The sequence below is a fragment of the Chenopodium quinoa genome, unplaced genomic scaffold, assembly GCF_001683475.1.
Source record: "Chenopodium quinoa cultivar QQ74 unplaced genomic scaffold, ASM168347v1, whole genome shotgun sequence".
NCBI classification, from domain to species: Eukaryota; Viridiplantae; Streptophyta; class Magnoliopsida; order Caryophyllales; family Amaranthaceae; genus Chenopodium; species Chenopodium quinoa.
Genome location: NW_018744460.1, coordinates 2,787,082 through 2,804,286, shown reverse-complemented (window position 1 = coordinate 2,804,286; position 17,205 = coordinate 2,787,082). Strand labels below are relative to the sequence as shown.

Genomic DNA, 17,205 nt, shown 5'->3' with positions numbered 1-17,205 from the left:
AACACTCATACTGACTGTTATAGCTTAAAATCAACAACATAGAGCTTGACTTTCTTCTTTTCCAACACTCCTGACTCCTGAGTTTGGCATTTGCTTCATACATTTCGAAGCATTATTATTCAAAGTAGTGCACCTATGTACGCACACTCCTTTCAATAGTAAGCAATTGAATAAACCACACTTGCGCCCATTTGATTGGAAAAAATAAAATAAAACTTGAGCAATGTTCGAACCTCCTATAATTGAGCAATTCATACTCGTTTATTTATTTATAGAAATACCGTAACAACCGCTTACTCACGTAGTATGTGTAAACTATTGAGTCGTTGCTGGATCACTAGGAAAATAAGAAATCTAGTAAGACTTGTCTTTGTGTTTACATTACGCAACACTAATGACTAAAAAATAGAAATCCATGATGTCGTATGATGTAGTACTAGTAGTAATTTAATGTGTATCCAACTACCAATAACCTTTCCTTTTTGTTAAATCCTCTACCACACATGATTTAGTCATTTTGGATCGTCTTGCATAGTTGCATCCACCAAATTAATGCTCGCCCCTTTCAACAAACAGAGAGCTAAAATGGTGCAATAGAAGATAGACCATAGATTATACAAATTTTTAACATTATGGGACTTAATTCAAAGTTTGATATTTTAAAAAACCCAAAAAAAAAAAGTTAAGGGCCCAACCGGGTTCGAACCGGTGACCTCTTGATCTGCAGTCAAATGCTCTACCACTGAGCTATGGACCCTTTGTTGTTTTAACAAGTACAGTAAATAGAATTGTACCATATTTAAATTATTCCTCGATGCCAATTACGAGATGATCTTTTCAAAATAATTTTAACATACAAAATCTTTGAATATCCCTAACAATTTGATATATGTAAGCGAAATCAATAGCAAGTGATTATTTGACAACATTTTACAAAGTATAGTTTAATATGGTTTCAAAAAAAATAAAAAGTATACTTTGATATGTATAGTGTATATACCAATATTATTATCTTTTGATGGAAAAAGTATATAAACACCCTCACATAATCATAATCATTAAAAATCTTGTGAAGAGAGATTTGGGAAGTTATAATCAAAGAAGCAATCCCCATATTGTCTTTTGCAGAACTTATATTGATCAATATATAATCAACAAATTCAACATCCTTTGTCCAAAAAAAAAAATAAAAAAATCCAACATCCTACCAAATTGCTTACCTCAAAAAAAAAAAAAAAAAAAAAAAGAAGGTAATCTTATACTTCGTATTCTTATTCAGTCTAATACCAAGTATTAAAAAAAAGGTGGATCCTAGTTGAATATGGTTTTATACAAAGTTACGTCAACTTCAAATCTATTTTTTTATTTTTTTTTTAAATGAAGACTTCATGATCCAACTGCACATTATCCCTAATTCCCTATTATATAACAAAGAGAGAACTCAAGTGCCTCATTTTCAATGAATTTTGGAGCATCATTTACCTGTTCCTGTATCAAATGACATGCCTAAAATATATGTCGTCCATTGAATATAATTTTGGTAGATTTCTAATAAAATCAATCCATAAAGAGATTATATAGCGCCAAGACAATAAACAATATTCCACTTGTAGAAAACTTATGTTCATCTTGTTATTATTCATGCGGATATATGAACTACCAATAATCTCTATTGTGAGGACCTATTGGTATATTTCTATTTTGTGATTTTCCAGTAGTTTCACAACTCGATGCTCAGAGTTGTGATTTTTGCTCAAGTTTATATTCGTACTTGATATTCCAACAGGAATGAGGAATAATTGATGTGCACTTGAACACATCAAATTTGGCTAAAGAAAGGAAAATTAATACTTTTCTACTTCTATGTACATGTATAACAATCCATGTGTTCGATCATAAGGACACTCAATTGAGTCCCCAAACTGTAAAACTTAAGAATATCCCATGTCAGATATATAAACCCATACCTAAGTCGATACTTGAATCCAGTTTAGAGGATCATTGATTCATAGTTTCCCAGGCTTAAATCAGAGCAAAGGTGACAGTAACAGCTTCATAAACTGTAAAAATATGGCCATCGTTTAATCAGAATAACAATATCTTTCGATTATAATCAAGCTTAAAGTCACATTGACTTTCATGAACCTGTAAGCTGTTATTCTGCTTATATTATTAATTAATACCTTATATGTGACAGGAATACTATCAATAAGCCGTTAGAACATAATTGATTTGCTGAGAAAATACGAAACTACATACCTTGATTATTCTTGATGGATGCCAAGTTGAGAGTAGCATTTGACCGATCCAACCAGAGCAAAAGCTTCTCTAAGTGCCTCGCTTAGGTATGCAGGACAATCCTCTATATAAGCAAGACCATGCTGTGACTGCATTGATCTCAATATCCTTCCAACAATCTGAAAACGTGAAAAGAATGCATGAATGCTGATGACCTCACTTTCTGTGTGATAGAGAGCGAAAGATGGCTAACCAACAAGTTTTAACCATGCAGTATAAAGGAAAAACATGGAGATATAGACAGATATACAATTGTACCTTCCTAGCATAACCACCATATGCTATACCGCCAATTAGTGATGATCCAGGTATTTCTTCAGTTAAGATCCCATCTTCAGGATTCCCTAAAGAACAGTTTAAGAAAGAGTTAAACCAATTTAATCAAGGAAAGAAAATAAGACCAATAAAGAATAACATATTTGTAGGTGTCAAAAATATTACTCATGGTTTGAAAAAGTCCCCGTTCCTTCAACCCATTTATGGTGTGAGCATTAGTGCCACCAGCCAATTGAAGAAAGCCTGTGAAGCTACGATCAATTAGCTACTAAGAAAGGAAAGAAATGGTATAAAGTTCATAAAATTCACAACAAACCAGGGGGTCTATCCTCTGCAGCAGCCAAGCGAAAGGCAAAAGCAAGTACTTCCCTGGTGGCCCCTCGTCCAATGTCTCCACTCATTGGGCGTCCATCCAACTAATGCCAGAATTAAGCATAAAATTACTGTGTTGCTGGAACAGCAGAAAAAGGTAATAACAGTACAACAAATGGTATGCAATACTTCAGAATAGTTTACATTGATGATAGATCGAAAAAGAGAAGAGAAACCTGCCATAGATTGTAGCAACTCAGATTTGGTTTCATGACTGAGAAAATTGTGTTCATTAAGGTTGTAGTTGCTTCACCCACATCTGGTAAGCTTATCTGAGTGGTTGAAGGTGAAAATGAACATTAATTAGAAACCAAACATAATTACTTGACCTCAATTGCAGAAAGAAACATGTCCAGTCTTACAGCCACTAATCTCAGGTGGGTAACAGAATCTTCCATCCCATTCCAGAATTCCTTAAAGGAATCAGTCTGCCTGCCGAAAACCACTGCAGGTTAAGCAAAAGAAAGAAAAAGGACATTTTGTGGAAAGCTTTTATTCAGAGAACTTCAAAGAAGAGGATACATTAAATTACTTGTTAATTTTAGACCATTTAACAATTGAAACATTAGCCACCTTGACTTTTTATATACACTAATTGAGAATATGTTGCTCCACAGTAGAACTTTGTACACGAAACTACATCAACTATATGTAACAAATTCATGGCTTACCTTCCATTTGTATGGATTTCAATAGCATCAACATTCTTTTGACCAGTTGAGCAGTAGAAACAGCATCTCTCAAGTAAGTAACTGCCTCTGTAAAAATCATGTGTGAATAATGATGAATGAATAAATAGCAAAGTAAACGCTGAAAATATACAGAAGAACTGTGAACAAGTCTGAGCGCTACCTACAGCAAAATCAAGAGGACAAAGGACCAGGGGCGAAGTGCCTATGGAGAACTACTCACTTATTTTATCGTATGGGCAGACTGGAAGGCAACGTCCACACCCATAGCATCGCTCATTAATCACTCCTCCCTGCATGTCAATTGGTATTTCAAATATTTAGATTAAAAACTGCTGCAATATTTGAAAAAGCAAGATAAACATATATACAAGTATTGTTTAGGCATAAGGACATACCTCCAAGGAGTCTCCTTTCTTTAATGCAATAGCATTGGCAGGACAAACAGCCTCGCATGGTCTCGAGCAATCCAGTGGACACTCCGATGGATCAAAGGCTGTTAAATATGAAATGTTACCAAGCGAAAAAACTAGCTTAATGTGTGATGATGTAGCGAAGAAATATCAGGACTTAAATATTTAAATAACTGAAGTTACTGCAATGTGGGTAACCCCAAAGTCGTCAATCCTACACGAGCTTCGTTCAAGGGACTTGGTTATTAGTATCAGAATGGTACGGTCTAGGTATGGGATTCAGCCATTTTCCGAAGAGTGTCCATCCTAATACTATCACCATAGTCCCATTTCAACAGAAATGATAAATAAATCCAATATAGATAGTGTGAAATGAAAAGTCAGATACAAGTTGTCAAATGAAATGCATACGGAATTCACCCCTCCTAGGCTCTTACAGTAGCTTCACTAGGGATGATTGGCATTGCTACCATATATTATCAAAGCCAATAAAGTTAGAATTTTCAAGACATCTATTCCTGTGCTCACATTATATGAAACCATTATAGTGTTCGCAACAGTATGGCAACAAATGAGAACTCGGTGATAAAACCACGGAGTTATAATCAGTACCATATTGATCAGAGGGCACAGGAATGAAGGGAAGACAGGACAACAAAGAAACAGGTTTCTATGTACTGGTAAACAATCATCAATTAATGCCTTCAAACCGTGCTAAAATGTGTTTTCTAGCATACTTCTACGTTATCTTAACTCTTAAGATTCTTATCAGTTATCACAATTACAACCTAATTAAGTAATTATCACTATTTTTTCAAAGTTGTAGAGATAATTCTTGTATTTGATAGCATTCATCCTTCTATTAAATTATGTTCACTTTTTATCTAGCACAATCTTCAAATTGTTTGAAACTAGGAATTAGATTGTTTCTAAACTAGCTAACTTAACTTAATCAAGGACCAAAACACACAACTTTTTAACAGTTACAACACTTACAAGTACCAATCTTCCTTACAATTGCAAATAATTGAAAATATACAGATAAAAGCATTACAAATTACCAGCTTTACGAAAATGAAGGTCTTCATCATCATTGACACTAATCATAACCCATGGCCGGCGAAGTGACACTATGTTCATGGCTGCTTCAATTCCTTCATTAACCGCACTCACAACCGATGCATCCGCCGCACAATCAATACAATCAACTACAAACACAACATGCCACCATAAACCCCAAGAGAAAAAATATATAAAAATAAACACAACTAAACAAAACTAAAACCAAATTACAAATTACATAAGCAGTAAGCTATGTTACTTAAACTCGCAATTCCCTCAAGTATCCGTGTTGGATCGACATGAGTAGGACACTTAGACACGTAACCATGTTCAACACAAGTACCCAAGTCCGAGTAACATAGGTAGTAATTAAGTGATAGCATAGTGTACCTCCAGCAAGAGTGTAAACTAGAGATAGATTCCTTATGTCAACAACATCCTACAGACCAAAAAAATGATCAAATTAGTTCAATTCCACAAATTGAAAGATGGGGTTTTGAAAGGGTTTAAGAATAGATGGAAATTGATTAGTACCTCAAAGCTAGCACCACAAATGAGCTTGACCCAATTGCCCTTTTGAAGGGATTCTTGAGGTGGGGTTGCAATTGAAGGAACCCCAGTTGAGAGTACGAGGTTTTTGACACTTTTTAGGTTGTTGTTGTTGCTGCTGACATGATTACTCACTTTCACTACAAAAACCAAAGTTTGAATTTTGAGGTAAGATTTGAGGAAACTAGTTGAAGAAAAAGAGAGAGGAGAGAGAAAGAGGGGAAGTAAGTAGAAAAGTACCTTGTTGGTTATGGAGGAAGAGTAAATTGCAGCAAGATAAGGTGAAGGCCATGTCAATATGGATGATTAATGGATTATTGATAGAAAAAGTGAGCTATGTAGACTAATGTAGAGGTAAACTGGATGTTTTTGGTTGACATTGTTTTAAGTTCTCTTTACCTTTTTGCTTTTGAGTTTTGTAATGTAATTTTAACTCAAAGTCTAAACTATCTAAGTCACTGCTTTATCTTAGGACATGAAAAAGCCTCCTCACTTGATGACTATTTTAATCAATTTACTAAACTGAAATTAATTTTCTTTTTTAAAGTTACTCCTTATTTTTTACCGAACTAAACTTAAGTTTATTAAACTGAACTTATTTTTATTGAATTGAACTTATTTACTAAATATTACGGAGTATATTTTTTTAAAATAAAGTGTGCAAGTCTATAAGAGAATACGATTTTACTCGATTGCATTTAGATTTACGTATCATCGGTATTTGTAGCTTCTACTAATGGCATAATGTGGAATTGATTCAGACCCGCTCAATGAAATTATCAAATTACCCCTCTTCATTCCTGAAATTTTAAGTAGGGTTTAAGGTAAAACACTAAAACCCTAGATAAACCCCTAATCATCTTCCTGCTATCTTTCTCATTCAACCCTTCATCTTCATATTCTGTAATCGGATGATTCCTATTTTCAAGAACTAATTCTTCCATAATCATGGAAGATATCGGCGATGATTTCGGCGAGTTATACGCCGACATTGAAGTTCATACGAGTTCTGCAATCAATGGAGTACCAGATTTTTATCAAATGCAGAAAAACCAGCAACAGCAGGAGCATAGCAATGAGGTGGGAGTGGATGAAAAGAGAGAGATTGATTCTGGAAATGGAGGAGGTGAGATGAGTGAGAAGAATTATGAAATGGCTATTAATGGTTAGTGATTTTGGAGTGGAAAATGATAGTGACAGTGATACTGATGATGATGGTGATGATTTTGATGTGGTTGTCAATGACGAGGATATCGGACCGAAGAAGGGAGGTGGAGATGGGAGGAATTGTCGCAAGGAGGCGGAGGATGGTACGGAGGCTGAGTTTGTTGCCGGAGTTTCGGAGGGGAATTTGCCGGGAAAGAAGACAATGCGGATTGATGTTGATAAAACGGAGCCGAGTGGCGGTGATTGTGGTGGGGAGATAGGGAATGTAGGGAAAAATGGTTGCAATTCGCAACACACGGTACGTGTATTCGATTGCATTTGAATTGATATGAATGCTAGTTTTATTTGCTTGTATGGAGATGTCTCTTAACTGTTTTGCATTATTTAAATTTCATTGAATTCAGTTGTACACCATAAGAGAAAAGCCATCTGATGTTGCAATTAGATTATAGTTACATAAATGAGAGAAGCGATATGATTTGATCAACGGCATGGTTTTCGTATGTTGTTTGCTTATGAAGTTATTATTCATAGTTGATGTAGTGCATTGATCATTTTAGTTGTATCTTGAGGTTATGCACATATTTGTTGTTAGTTGTCACATTGATATTTAGACGGATTAATAAAATTTCATTGGTGTTTTGAAGTGATATACCACATTGCAGTGGCAATTATAAATGAGATAGATAACAATTAATACTCGGGTTCAATTCATGTGATCACTCTAGTGTCATGGTAAAAAAAAAATTTCACTTGATCAATCTGTTCATACATAACTCAACTTTGTACATGCCCTTCATCAATTGTGAGGAAGTTGTAGTTTACAGTGCTGTTGAATATATGGAAAAGTAGTGTTAGTCTCCTATATATTGGAGAGTTAGGTGAATGGTAGCTTAGAGCTTATATTTTCTTCCATTTATAGCCTATATTCAGGTCATGATTGCCCTTTTTTCTTTTTTTGAGTCGTTTACACATCAGGGTGCAGTCATTTGAAATCGATCTGGGCTTATAGGTGTAGGTAATGTACTTTGTCGTGAAATGTTATCAGCTGCCTTTACTGATTTATTGCTCTGTCTTCACTCTTCAGTGGGCTTTGAGTTGAATTTTGACATGGAAACTGTGTATTGCATTTGAAAGATAATAAGAGGACAAATCTGTTTAGATGCCTCGTCAGTTGTTATCCTTTTTTACCCATACTTGTATTGATGTTCTTTTGTACTGTAGATGGATAATCTCTGTGTTAGAAGCTGATTTCATGTTTTGTTAATTCTTAGTATCTAAGAAAATATGGCTCGGTCTATGCGGGAAATCAACGAGTTATATGCTCTGGGAAACTCAACAGAGAGGATGCTTGGTGTGGTCAAAATACAATGTCAGGATTTGTTCACGGTTTTTCTGGCAATGGAAATAATTTTTGGCTTCCATGGTATAGGTAAGCGCAAATGGAAAAAATATTTTGAATAGTCTTTGTTTGTGCTGAACTCAATACAAGGGACTATAAATTGTAAAGTATTTTATTGGTGAACGGCAATGTCTCACCCCCTTCCACTCTTTCTTTTTTGGTCGAGGGGATAAAGAGAGATTTGTACTGTCTGTTGCTTCGGAAATTTCCCCTGGCACCATGTGCTACTCATATTAATTTCTCTTGATGCTGCCTTTTTGGTTCTAATTTGCCTGTTGTATTTTTTTCTAAGAAAATGTGGACATCTTGCTATTGTTTTTCAGAACTATTGTAGATGTGGACATTGATACGTTAGAGGAGAAGTCATGGACACATCCTGGAGCTGATATAACAGACTACTTTAATTTTGGTTTTGATGAGGAAAGTTGGAGAAACTTTTGTCATTCACTGGTGGGTAATTCTGAGCTCTACTGCCAAATAAGAACCCTCTTCATCCCCAGAATAGGGGCTTTTTAAAAAAATTGGCCCAGTTGTTGTCCTTGTAGTGATCTTATGGATATCGATCTTAATTTCCAAATTAGGAACTTTTCCGCATGGAAGTATCCTTTACAGCTTTGACCTTTACTTGTTAATGGCTATATTTCTACTTCTCTTGTCTGAGATCAGCCAGCATGCATGTTTATCTGATTATGAAAAACTCCTTATGCATTTGAGATGGTCAGGCCGTTTATCACCCTTACTATTTTGTGACACATTCCTTCTTTTTCAAACAGGACTTATGTTTCTGAAGCCTTGATTTTTATTTAATTGTTTTTATTTTATTTATGACTTCCTGAAGGGATTTCTGACCTTAATTGACTGTGTAGGATCAATTACGTCATCAAACGACCAGTCAGACCAGAAACAAAGTTAACAACAGCTTCAAGCTGGTAGGATTTGTGTTGCATTAGAACTTTTGAAGCTACTCTGATTGGGGTTTTGAGCTTTTCTTCTGCTTGTAATCAGAAAGCTGAAGCTGGAGCTACTAAGGAATTAGAGTCTGAAGGATTTGTTGAAGCAGAGTCCACCCTCAGTGGGCTTAGAAAAATTACTTCTCATGAGTCAGATTTTGCTACTAAGCAGTTCAAAAAGGTGTAGTTCCCTAAATATACTTCACCCTTATTGTTGTTAACTTGTTTTGCAGTTTTACCATCAGGATAGTTGTTTGTTCACTATGTAATCTATTTTTTGCTGTTATTAGTGCGACTTGTCCTCCAATTTTTTTTCTATTTGCTCATTTACAAATATTATTCTTTAAAAAAAAAGAAATAGTCGTTTTCCATCTTGTGCTTCATGATGTATGATTCTCCATAAGTGGCTCACTCATGTCTTTTGTTCAGCAAATTGGTCAAGCCATCCATGTAGAAGATAGCTATGTTGAGCGTCAGCCATCTACAGATGGAAGGCGTCCACGTTATCGTGATTCTGATGTTGTCATACAGGTATTATTTTTACATGTATTACAATTAACTTCACATTAAGAGTTTTCTAAATAAACTGTGTTTGGCTAGATAACTGTGCAAGATCCAGAAGAGCCCTCTAGTTCTGGCATTGAGGAGCCAGATAATACACTTGGAACTCAATGTAAAATGTCTGAAAAAGGGTTTGGCCTTGGACATGTTGAGCTTAAAGCCGAGAAATCTGGTGGCTCCAACGCTTATGAAATGCTAAAGAATTCTGGGGAGGAAAAATTTCGAAGTTCAAGTGTGTCGTCTGATTGCAAAAGGTTTTCATCTTATCTGACACTAAAATTCCTTATTATTCAATTATTTATAAACTATTGTGTTGGCTCCTTTTAATATATCTGGTTCTGCTATGTGTAGCGAAACTTCATACTTGTCTCATGACCCCTCCTCTTCAAAATCTAAATTCCTCTCTGTTTCAGATGTTCTAAAGAATCCAAACAGTATACATTTCTCCCGAAGACCTGAACTGACACTTATAATTCTTTCATATTGTTACACCTTGGTTGTGCATCTATGCAACTTTATCTCACTATGGATCAAATCTTAAAACATTTATGCCTTTGTATGTGTCTGTTCAGATCACACGAGTCTGCAGCAGTATCCAGTCATATGCTTCAGGATTCTAATGGAGAAAATCCGAGAGTTATGAAAATTCTGAATAGCCCTGTGGAGGATGTAGATAATGGTAGCAATACGACAGAGACAAACCCATGTGTGGCAGATATAGATTTATCATATGATGATCATGGATGCACTAGCCCTTCTCCTTCTAATTCTAATACTTGGTCTGAGGCATTAAAAGATGATTATTGTGATTCAAGAAGAAATCAAGATCCGAGAGGATCACCTTCAAATTCCAAAAAGGAAAGGCACCAAGTGGCTAAAGCTGATTACTGTCACTTGAGAAACAGAAGGGATGATAAGAAGTTGAATGAAAGTGGTGGTAGGTATCGTGTAAGAGTCAGAAACTTCATTAAAGAAGACCTGAAGCACAATGAACGGAGAGTTCGGAGACATTTGAAGTGGAAGAGCCACAGTTCTGAAGATAATAACTATCTGATTGACACTGCAGAGCACAACTATGGAGTGCACCGTTCAAGCGTACACCATCATAGAAGTGAAGAATGGTGCCTTACCTCTGCTTCTGATGATGAATATTGGCCTAGTTATAGGGATAACAAATCCTCCTTTGGATGTTATGATAGAAGGTCTGTTGAAAACAGGTTTCAGGCCAAACGAAAGATGGATTTTGATCAACGAGATCATTGGGGATCAAGAGATGAAGTAGATCTGAGTTTTCAAAGAGAGTGGGATGAGGAGCAATACTTTTCTGACAGACGGATGCAAAGAGTGAGAGGTGTAACTGTCCAAAAAGATGATTGGCGTCTTCAGGAAAGAGAATGTTTAATTAGGGAAGAAAAACCTTTCTTTCGGAACCAACAACATTTCATGTTGAGGTTTTCTTCTTCCCATGATACTAATTGGCCTAAACAACAAAGGGAATATGACAATGTCCACTTTGATAAAAGAAGAAAACATGGCCGGCCATTACAATTTAGGAATTCCAATGGGTCTGAGCACAATAAATATGCCAGGTCCAATCCCTTGGATGATTGGCAAAATAATTATCTAGATTTGGAGAATAGACATGAAAGACGCTTATGGTATTCTGGAGTAGAGGTAGGAGCATCTGGCAGAGAGAATGAATGCTTGGAAAGTCCATTTGATGCGGATTATCCGCGATATACTTTAGATGATGTTGATGAATGCTGGAACGGACAAACTCCCACATCTGCTCATGATTATCACGAGTGGTTTCCTACTCATGGTGAAAGAAGGCATCAAAACACCCTCTACAGAGATGATATGGATGATCCTCAATCATATACGAGACATGAAAGACATAGTAGGTCTATTTCTGCCAAGAAGGGCACAGGTAGTAGGCAGGTTTATGATGACAGTGATGCCTATAATAGACATGATGCTGCTAAATACCTTGATGAGGATGACTATTTTGAGGATTATGAGGAAAGAAGAAATACCTTCCGGTCCAAGGGTTCGACTTGGGCTGAAGATACACTCTTAGATGGATGTTCTGATAATGATTTTAGCATTGAGAATATGTTGGATTCGTTCCATGGTATTACAAGTAATTGGCATGGGGCCAAACATAGATTTGTGCCTGGTAGAATGACTATGCATACACAGACAATGAAGAATAGGTTTGGAGTGGCAAGTGATGGTGGTAGTAAATCTTATTTCAAGTCTTCAACAAGATATGTACATGAAGACATTGGGCTATGGGCCAGGAATTCAGTGGAAGTGCAAAATACTGTTAGGGAAAAAAAGGTAAAGCTGGGGAAATTATGTTTGATCTTCTATATCATTGTACTTGTATTCATGATATCTCCCCATATTTTGGGGCGAATCATTTTTCTTAATGCATTATGCATGTCTCTTTTCAAATGTGTAATACCTTGTACATTCTTCTTCATGATCTCTATAAATAATCTATTAAAGATTGTTCATCCTCTTGCTCCGTCTATACTTTGGTGGCGGCAGCACCATTGTAGATGAAATCGGAACATAAATTCTGTGCAGATAATTAAACCTGATCATACTTTTGGAACCTAACAAGATCTAGATAGGGTTTCAATTTCTTGTCTTCACTATTGGTTAAAGTCAGCTGTCAAATTTATGCTTGAATACATTTTATAGATAGTAGAACACTCTGAGTACAGAGTTAGATTGTCTTGGGCGTGTGAGTAGTTCAAAATTTTCATTTTTGAATTTATTTCCTTATTTGTAAAAGTGGAAAGAAACTTTAGATACCTTTTTTTCAGTGATGAAAATTACTGAAAATTTTGTACAAAACGCTGTAGCAAGGTTTCTTACTTTAAAAAATTGCTTATAATTGAGTGCTTATAGATATAAGGTGTATGTTTTTCAATTGGATTGACTATGCTCTTTATTTTGTTTCTTGTATTGAATATACTTCAATTTTCCTGTGTATATTTATTTGGATCCTCGAAGGCATGCATCTAAGTGCGATTGCTGTTGTGCAAATCAGTGCTTATAACTGTGGGGAAACATTTGCATCTGCTTTAAGGAACTCTCACAATCTTTGTTGTTTACTTGTTTTCTTTTAGGTGTGGATGTGATTGCTATAATACTGTGAACTTTCATGTACTCAATGTCCATGTAACTGGTTATTCAGGATCACTTCTTGACTAGTTTCTGACAACTTTGTCTTTAAATTATATTTCTCATGCTTGAGTGATATGCACCATTACCATCTCTGTTTCATCTAACTATGTGCACCCACCTAAAGAGCTACTAGTTCTCCTTAGGCTCTTCACTTATGCTTTGATTGGGATGCTACGTTTATGTATTGCGCACATCTCTTTCTCTGCACCAGAACATGTCCATGGATTTTTGATGTATTTATGCATGCATTCTTAAGTTAATTTTGTTTGGGAATCTTATTTATACAGGCATTTGTCCCTCTGAACTTTTTTTTTTTTTTTTCTACGTTATATTCATGGTTATTAATGCAATTATTTACTCATGTAATAGCAAGCTTTTAGCATTGCTCAAATATTCATAATTGTGAATCTTAGTGTTGCTTTTTATGATGTGAGTAATATCTACTTATCATTGTGCTAATTGGATACATGTCTCTGTATTTGCCTGTTCGATCTCTACATGTAGACTCAACCCATTTTGTGTTGTCATCCCTTAATTTCTTAGTTAACTCAACCCATTTTGTGTTGTCATCCCTTAATTTCTTAGTTAATATGCAACATTTACTGTAGTAAAAATTTAGCATGCAGTCCCCAGAAAAAGCTTGCTCTTTGCTTGAAAGCTGCAATGTTTCTAACAGAAGTGAACTTGAATGAAGGAATTTTATCTTGCAAGCAGGTGGAAATCTTGATGAGGAGTTAGTTGATGACTTCCTACTTTTATTGCCTAGGGTTTCTTGATTGCAATTATTTTTATCTTTGTTTTGGATTAGTTGATTTCAATCCTGTAAATCAAATGATGTTCTGGTGGCTTGGAAGAAGAGGTTATATTACAAGTAGATTGCAAAATGTAGTTGTCATTGGGAAAGGCATTGGAAATTTTATTAGGGAAAGCTTCGTTATGCCAAGGTAATTTCTATACTTGAGGGTAGTGTACAGTTGGAGCCAAGGGCTTCTACACGGGTACAAGAGTAGAGTATAGGTACATAGTTTAGTGTCACTTATGTATGGGCTCAAAATTTCGGTCATGGATATACTGTCTTAAAAAAGAACACAAATACTGACCATGACATTTATGAAAATTATCGACTTTATTACTGCGTTTTTAAAGATTTATGGGATCATGAATGTTTGATTATCTTGTCCTTTTTCAGACAATTTTAGTATGAGTGCCTTCAGGATTACTATTAGATCTTTTAAATTTATAAATCTTGCTGTACTGAAGTACTCAGTAAAATGAACTTTTTCTTATACTGTCTTAATATTGCAGCGAGTAGATAGCTTACAGTTTAGTGTGTCTATCCACTCCTAATCTTTGTAGATTTTCCATTCTATGTTTATGTGAAAATGGCTTTTAAATATTATCATTGCTCGTGAATTATGACTTCTGAGCTGGCAATTGTTAGCTTTTTTGTATGTTGGTCTTATACTCTTATGTCAGGATTCCTCTTGGCATGATTGATGTAGTCTGCCACATAGCTGTAATGTGAGTCGACGTATGGTAATAGGATTTTGTGAACGATATGGATCATAAGCTAAGTGTACTTATTTTCATTTTCTTTGATTGTGTCTTCTTCTTGATAGTTACTATGTCATGATGCTGATCTTCGGTTTAATTTATCCTACCATACTTTTCAGAAAGTGTCCTCTTCATGTCACAATGCTGATCTTCGGTGATTGATTCTTTTTAGTTTATGCATGCACACATGCTTCTTTGACAGCTTTAATATGCTAATTTTAGAAATATTAATTGCTAATGCATGCTAGCTCATACTTTATTTGGACTAGGTAATGAATTGAGTCTAAAAAAGCAGGTGAAAAAATGATCATTGTTTTCATAGCTAGATTGTTACTTGAAAAATCTACTATTTAGACTTTGTGTTGGTCGGTGTTATACTGTTATGATAAGCTGGACGTCATTTGGTTGTATCCACTCTTCATTTCATGTTCTACTATCTTTAAACAGGGATTTTTTGTTGAGGATGATGGTTATAGGGCTTATAGCTAAATGGTTATTGATGCATGCAATCTTATGTTGGATTAAAGTGAAATTGAAGATGGACTTCTCAAACTAGAGTTGTGAGATATGTTCTGAAACATATTCTGCTTTAGTTGAAAAAAAAAAAGAAGACTTTGAGGAACATCAGTTTTGACACCACGTAGGTGATGGTTCAAGAACATGAAAGTAAACAATGAGATGAATTTCTTGTTCCTCAATAGCTCAATGGTAGAACAAGTCTGTCAAACTTTCCTGTATATCTGATCACAAGTTGAATCTAGCATTTCTACCATTGCATTATCAGGCATTCTGAAGTATGAGACCTATAAAGATAACTCTTAGCTGGAACACTTCGGTATCAATTACTCTTGGAATGACAGATTGACAGGTAGTCAAACTATTAGTCATTTGATAAGAGTTAAAAGAGGATACTTGTTCATTTTTTATAATGTCAAGCATTATTCCTATGTTAGCATTTCTAATGCCAAGAGTTTAGCTCCTATCTGCAAAGGACCTGGAAAACTTTGAACTCTTCTTTACAACTGTAAGTATTGATGCTTGATGTTTTATGCGTTAGGCAGTAGTTGGTAATCTTGGTCTGTGGTTTCTTCTCATGAAAATTTGCAGATTTGATTGGGCTGCAGTAAAGACCCATGTCCATTGTTGGATAATGCTATTATCATTATTAGTTGCTATATATCTCTTGGAATACTGGCTTTTTGTCTCCTTTTATGTGTTAGTTTTTATCTGTTTTTGGACTGAAAATGCATTAATGTGCTCTTCTATACCACTGTCCTCCCTCCCCGTGATCAATCAGTTGCAGAGGGGGTGTCGTTTCAAATATTTGTGACAGTAGGCTTTTATATGTATCAGGTATACTAATTGCATAACTTGTGTTGAGGATTGATGAACATAGAGTATAAGATTCTGGCCCTTCCTTTTATTTGTAATGGGTTTGCACCAGTCATGTGTTTTTAGTTTGAGAGAAGTTTTAGGACTGACAAGGTTGCATGCTGCTGCATTGAGATTGGAAGTGACATTGGGATGGAGAAATTCATGTTGAAATAGGTTCACAAATATAGTTTAATTGTCAAAGAATATGTTCTAGTGCCCTCATGTTTTCATCTTTTATCTTTTACGGGGTACCATTGCTTGCAAACTAAGCTTTAACTGTCATATGATAAAGAGGGCAAGGCAGTTCATGTCAGCTGTTCATTTAGTTTCATTTTTAGTGCGTTGTACTCTGCTTCTTAGGTATCCCTTATATGAGCAGTCTTTGATGCAGTCGTATCTTCCTTCTATCCACTTTAAGATTAATCATATTGCTAGATGTTTTGTTTGTCTCTGAAACCTCTGAAGCTGTGCATTGGTTGTCTTGCATTTCCTTATGAGAATTAATCGGCCCATCAACAATGTCGGGTATACATGCCTGATCTTGTAAAATTAATACATTATGATACACTCTGCAGTTACTTTGGAAATTTTCAAATGCTGGAAGGCTGCCAAATGATGATGCTTGTAAACAGGCTGACAAGAGGTTCCAGAAGCAGTTCAAAAGGCAACATAAACCAGATGAAGTTTTCCCTGAGAAAAAGATGCTGAACAAAGGTTTAAATACTGAAGCACTGCAGGATAAGCTACCTATAATGAACCATAAAAATGCTACTGATCTAGAAGAGGGTCAAATACCTGCAGAACCTGAAGCTGAATTTCTCAAGGTAAAGAAGAATGGTCCTGGTCCTGTACACTTAGCTCAGAAAGTCCCTATGAAAGAAAAATCATTTCGTAATCAGAAACCTGTGGGTCAGAATGGTGCTTGTGTATACGATGAGAACCGAATACTTGAGACTAAGGCGAAGATGGAGAAGAGAATGGAGCGCTTTAAGGAGCCCATACCTGTGAAAACAGATACAGATCCTGACCCTAAGCCAGAAGGTGATAGACTAGCTGAAACGGCTGAATCCAAGGGACAACGGCCAGCAAGAAAAAGGAAATGGGGTGGAAGCTGAGGTACTGATTTTCTTTGGTGTAGTTTTATATAACAAAGACAATAAACATAGGATGAGTTTCATATCACAATAAAACATTTACTTATTCTTGTGTAAATTTTTGGTGGAAATTGACAGTAATTTCATTTGCTATCAAATAAATTTATTAGTAAATGCTCGTATATTTGTTCTGCATAAATTTTCCCTGCTTCGTGATCATATATGTAGGTGATTCACTGATCT

At 35.6% G+C, this 17,205-nt stretch overlaps 2 protein-coding genes and 1 non-coding gene across 6 annotated transcripts; 1 reads left to right on the top strand and 2 right to left on the bottom strand.

Annotated features, from left to right (window-relative positions):
- Window positions 1-685: 685 nt before the first annotated feature.
- Window positions 686-757, bottom strand: TRNAC-GCA. The gene has a single exon. It is a non-coding gene; the product is annotated as a tRNA-Cys (tRNA).
- Window positions 758-3,126: 2,369 nt separating this feature from the next.
- On the bottom strand, window positions 3,127-6,059 carry LOC110697280. Of its 4 annotated transcripts, none has more exons than XM_021874644.1 (9): window positions 5,900-6,059; window positions 5,645-5,799; window positions 5,501-5,549; window positions 5,110-5,256; window positions 4,034-4,131; window positions 3,859-3,928; window positions 3,618-3,704; window positions 3,309-3,378; window positions 3,127-3,218 (listed from the first exon to the last, which is right to left on the bottom strand). In XM_021874644.1, exons 1-8 carry the CDS (start codon window positions 5,949-5,951, stop codon window positions 3,320-3,322), a joined length of 717 nt encoding a protein of 238 aa, XP_021730336.1. In that variant the 5' UTR covers window positions 5,952-6,059; the 3' UTR covers window positions 3,127-3,218; window positions 3,309-3,319. The 4 variants fall into 4 exon arrangements, 2 of the variants coding, with proteins under 2 accessions (XP_021730336.1, XP_021730337.1); XR_002506477.1 differs by having other exon boundaries at window positions 3,182-3,218; window positions 3,309-3,374; XR_002506478.1 differs by lacking the exons at window positions 3,127-3,218; window positions 3,309-3,378 and having other exon boundaries at window positions 3,799-3,928.
- Window positions 6,060-6,431: 372 nt separating this feature from the next.
- On the top strand, window positions 6,432-17,086 carry LOC110697279 (FIP1[V]-like protein). The gene is made up of 9 exons (XM_021874643.1): window positions 6,432-7,124; window positions 8,101-8,258; window positions 8,552-8,678; window positions 9,095-9,157; window positions 9,234-9,359; window positions 9,608-9,709; window positions 9,779-9,993; window positions 10,312-12,082; window positions 16,444-17,086. The coding sequence occupies exons 1-9, from the start codon at window positions 6,807-6,809 to the stop codon at window positions 16,981-16,983; spliced, it is 3,420 nt and encodes a 1,139-aa protein (XP_021730335.1). The 5' UTR covers window positions 6,432-6,806; the 3' UTR covers window positions 16,984-17,086.
- The last annotated feature ends 119 nt before the right edge of the window (window positions 17,087-17,205 follow it).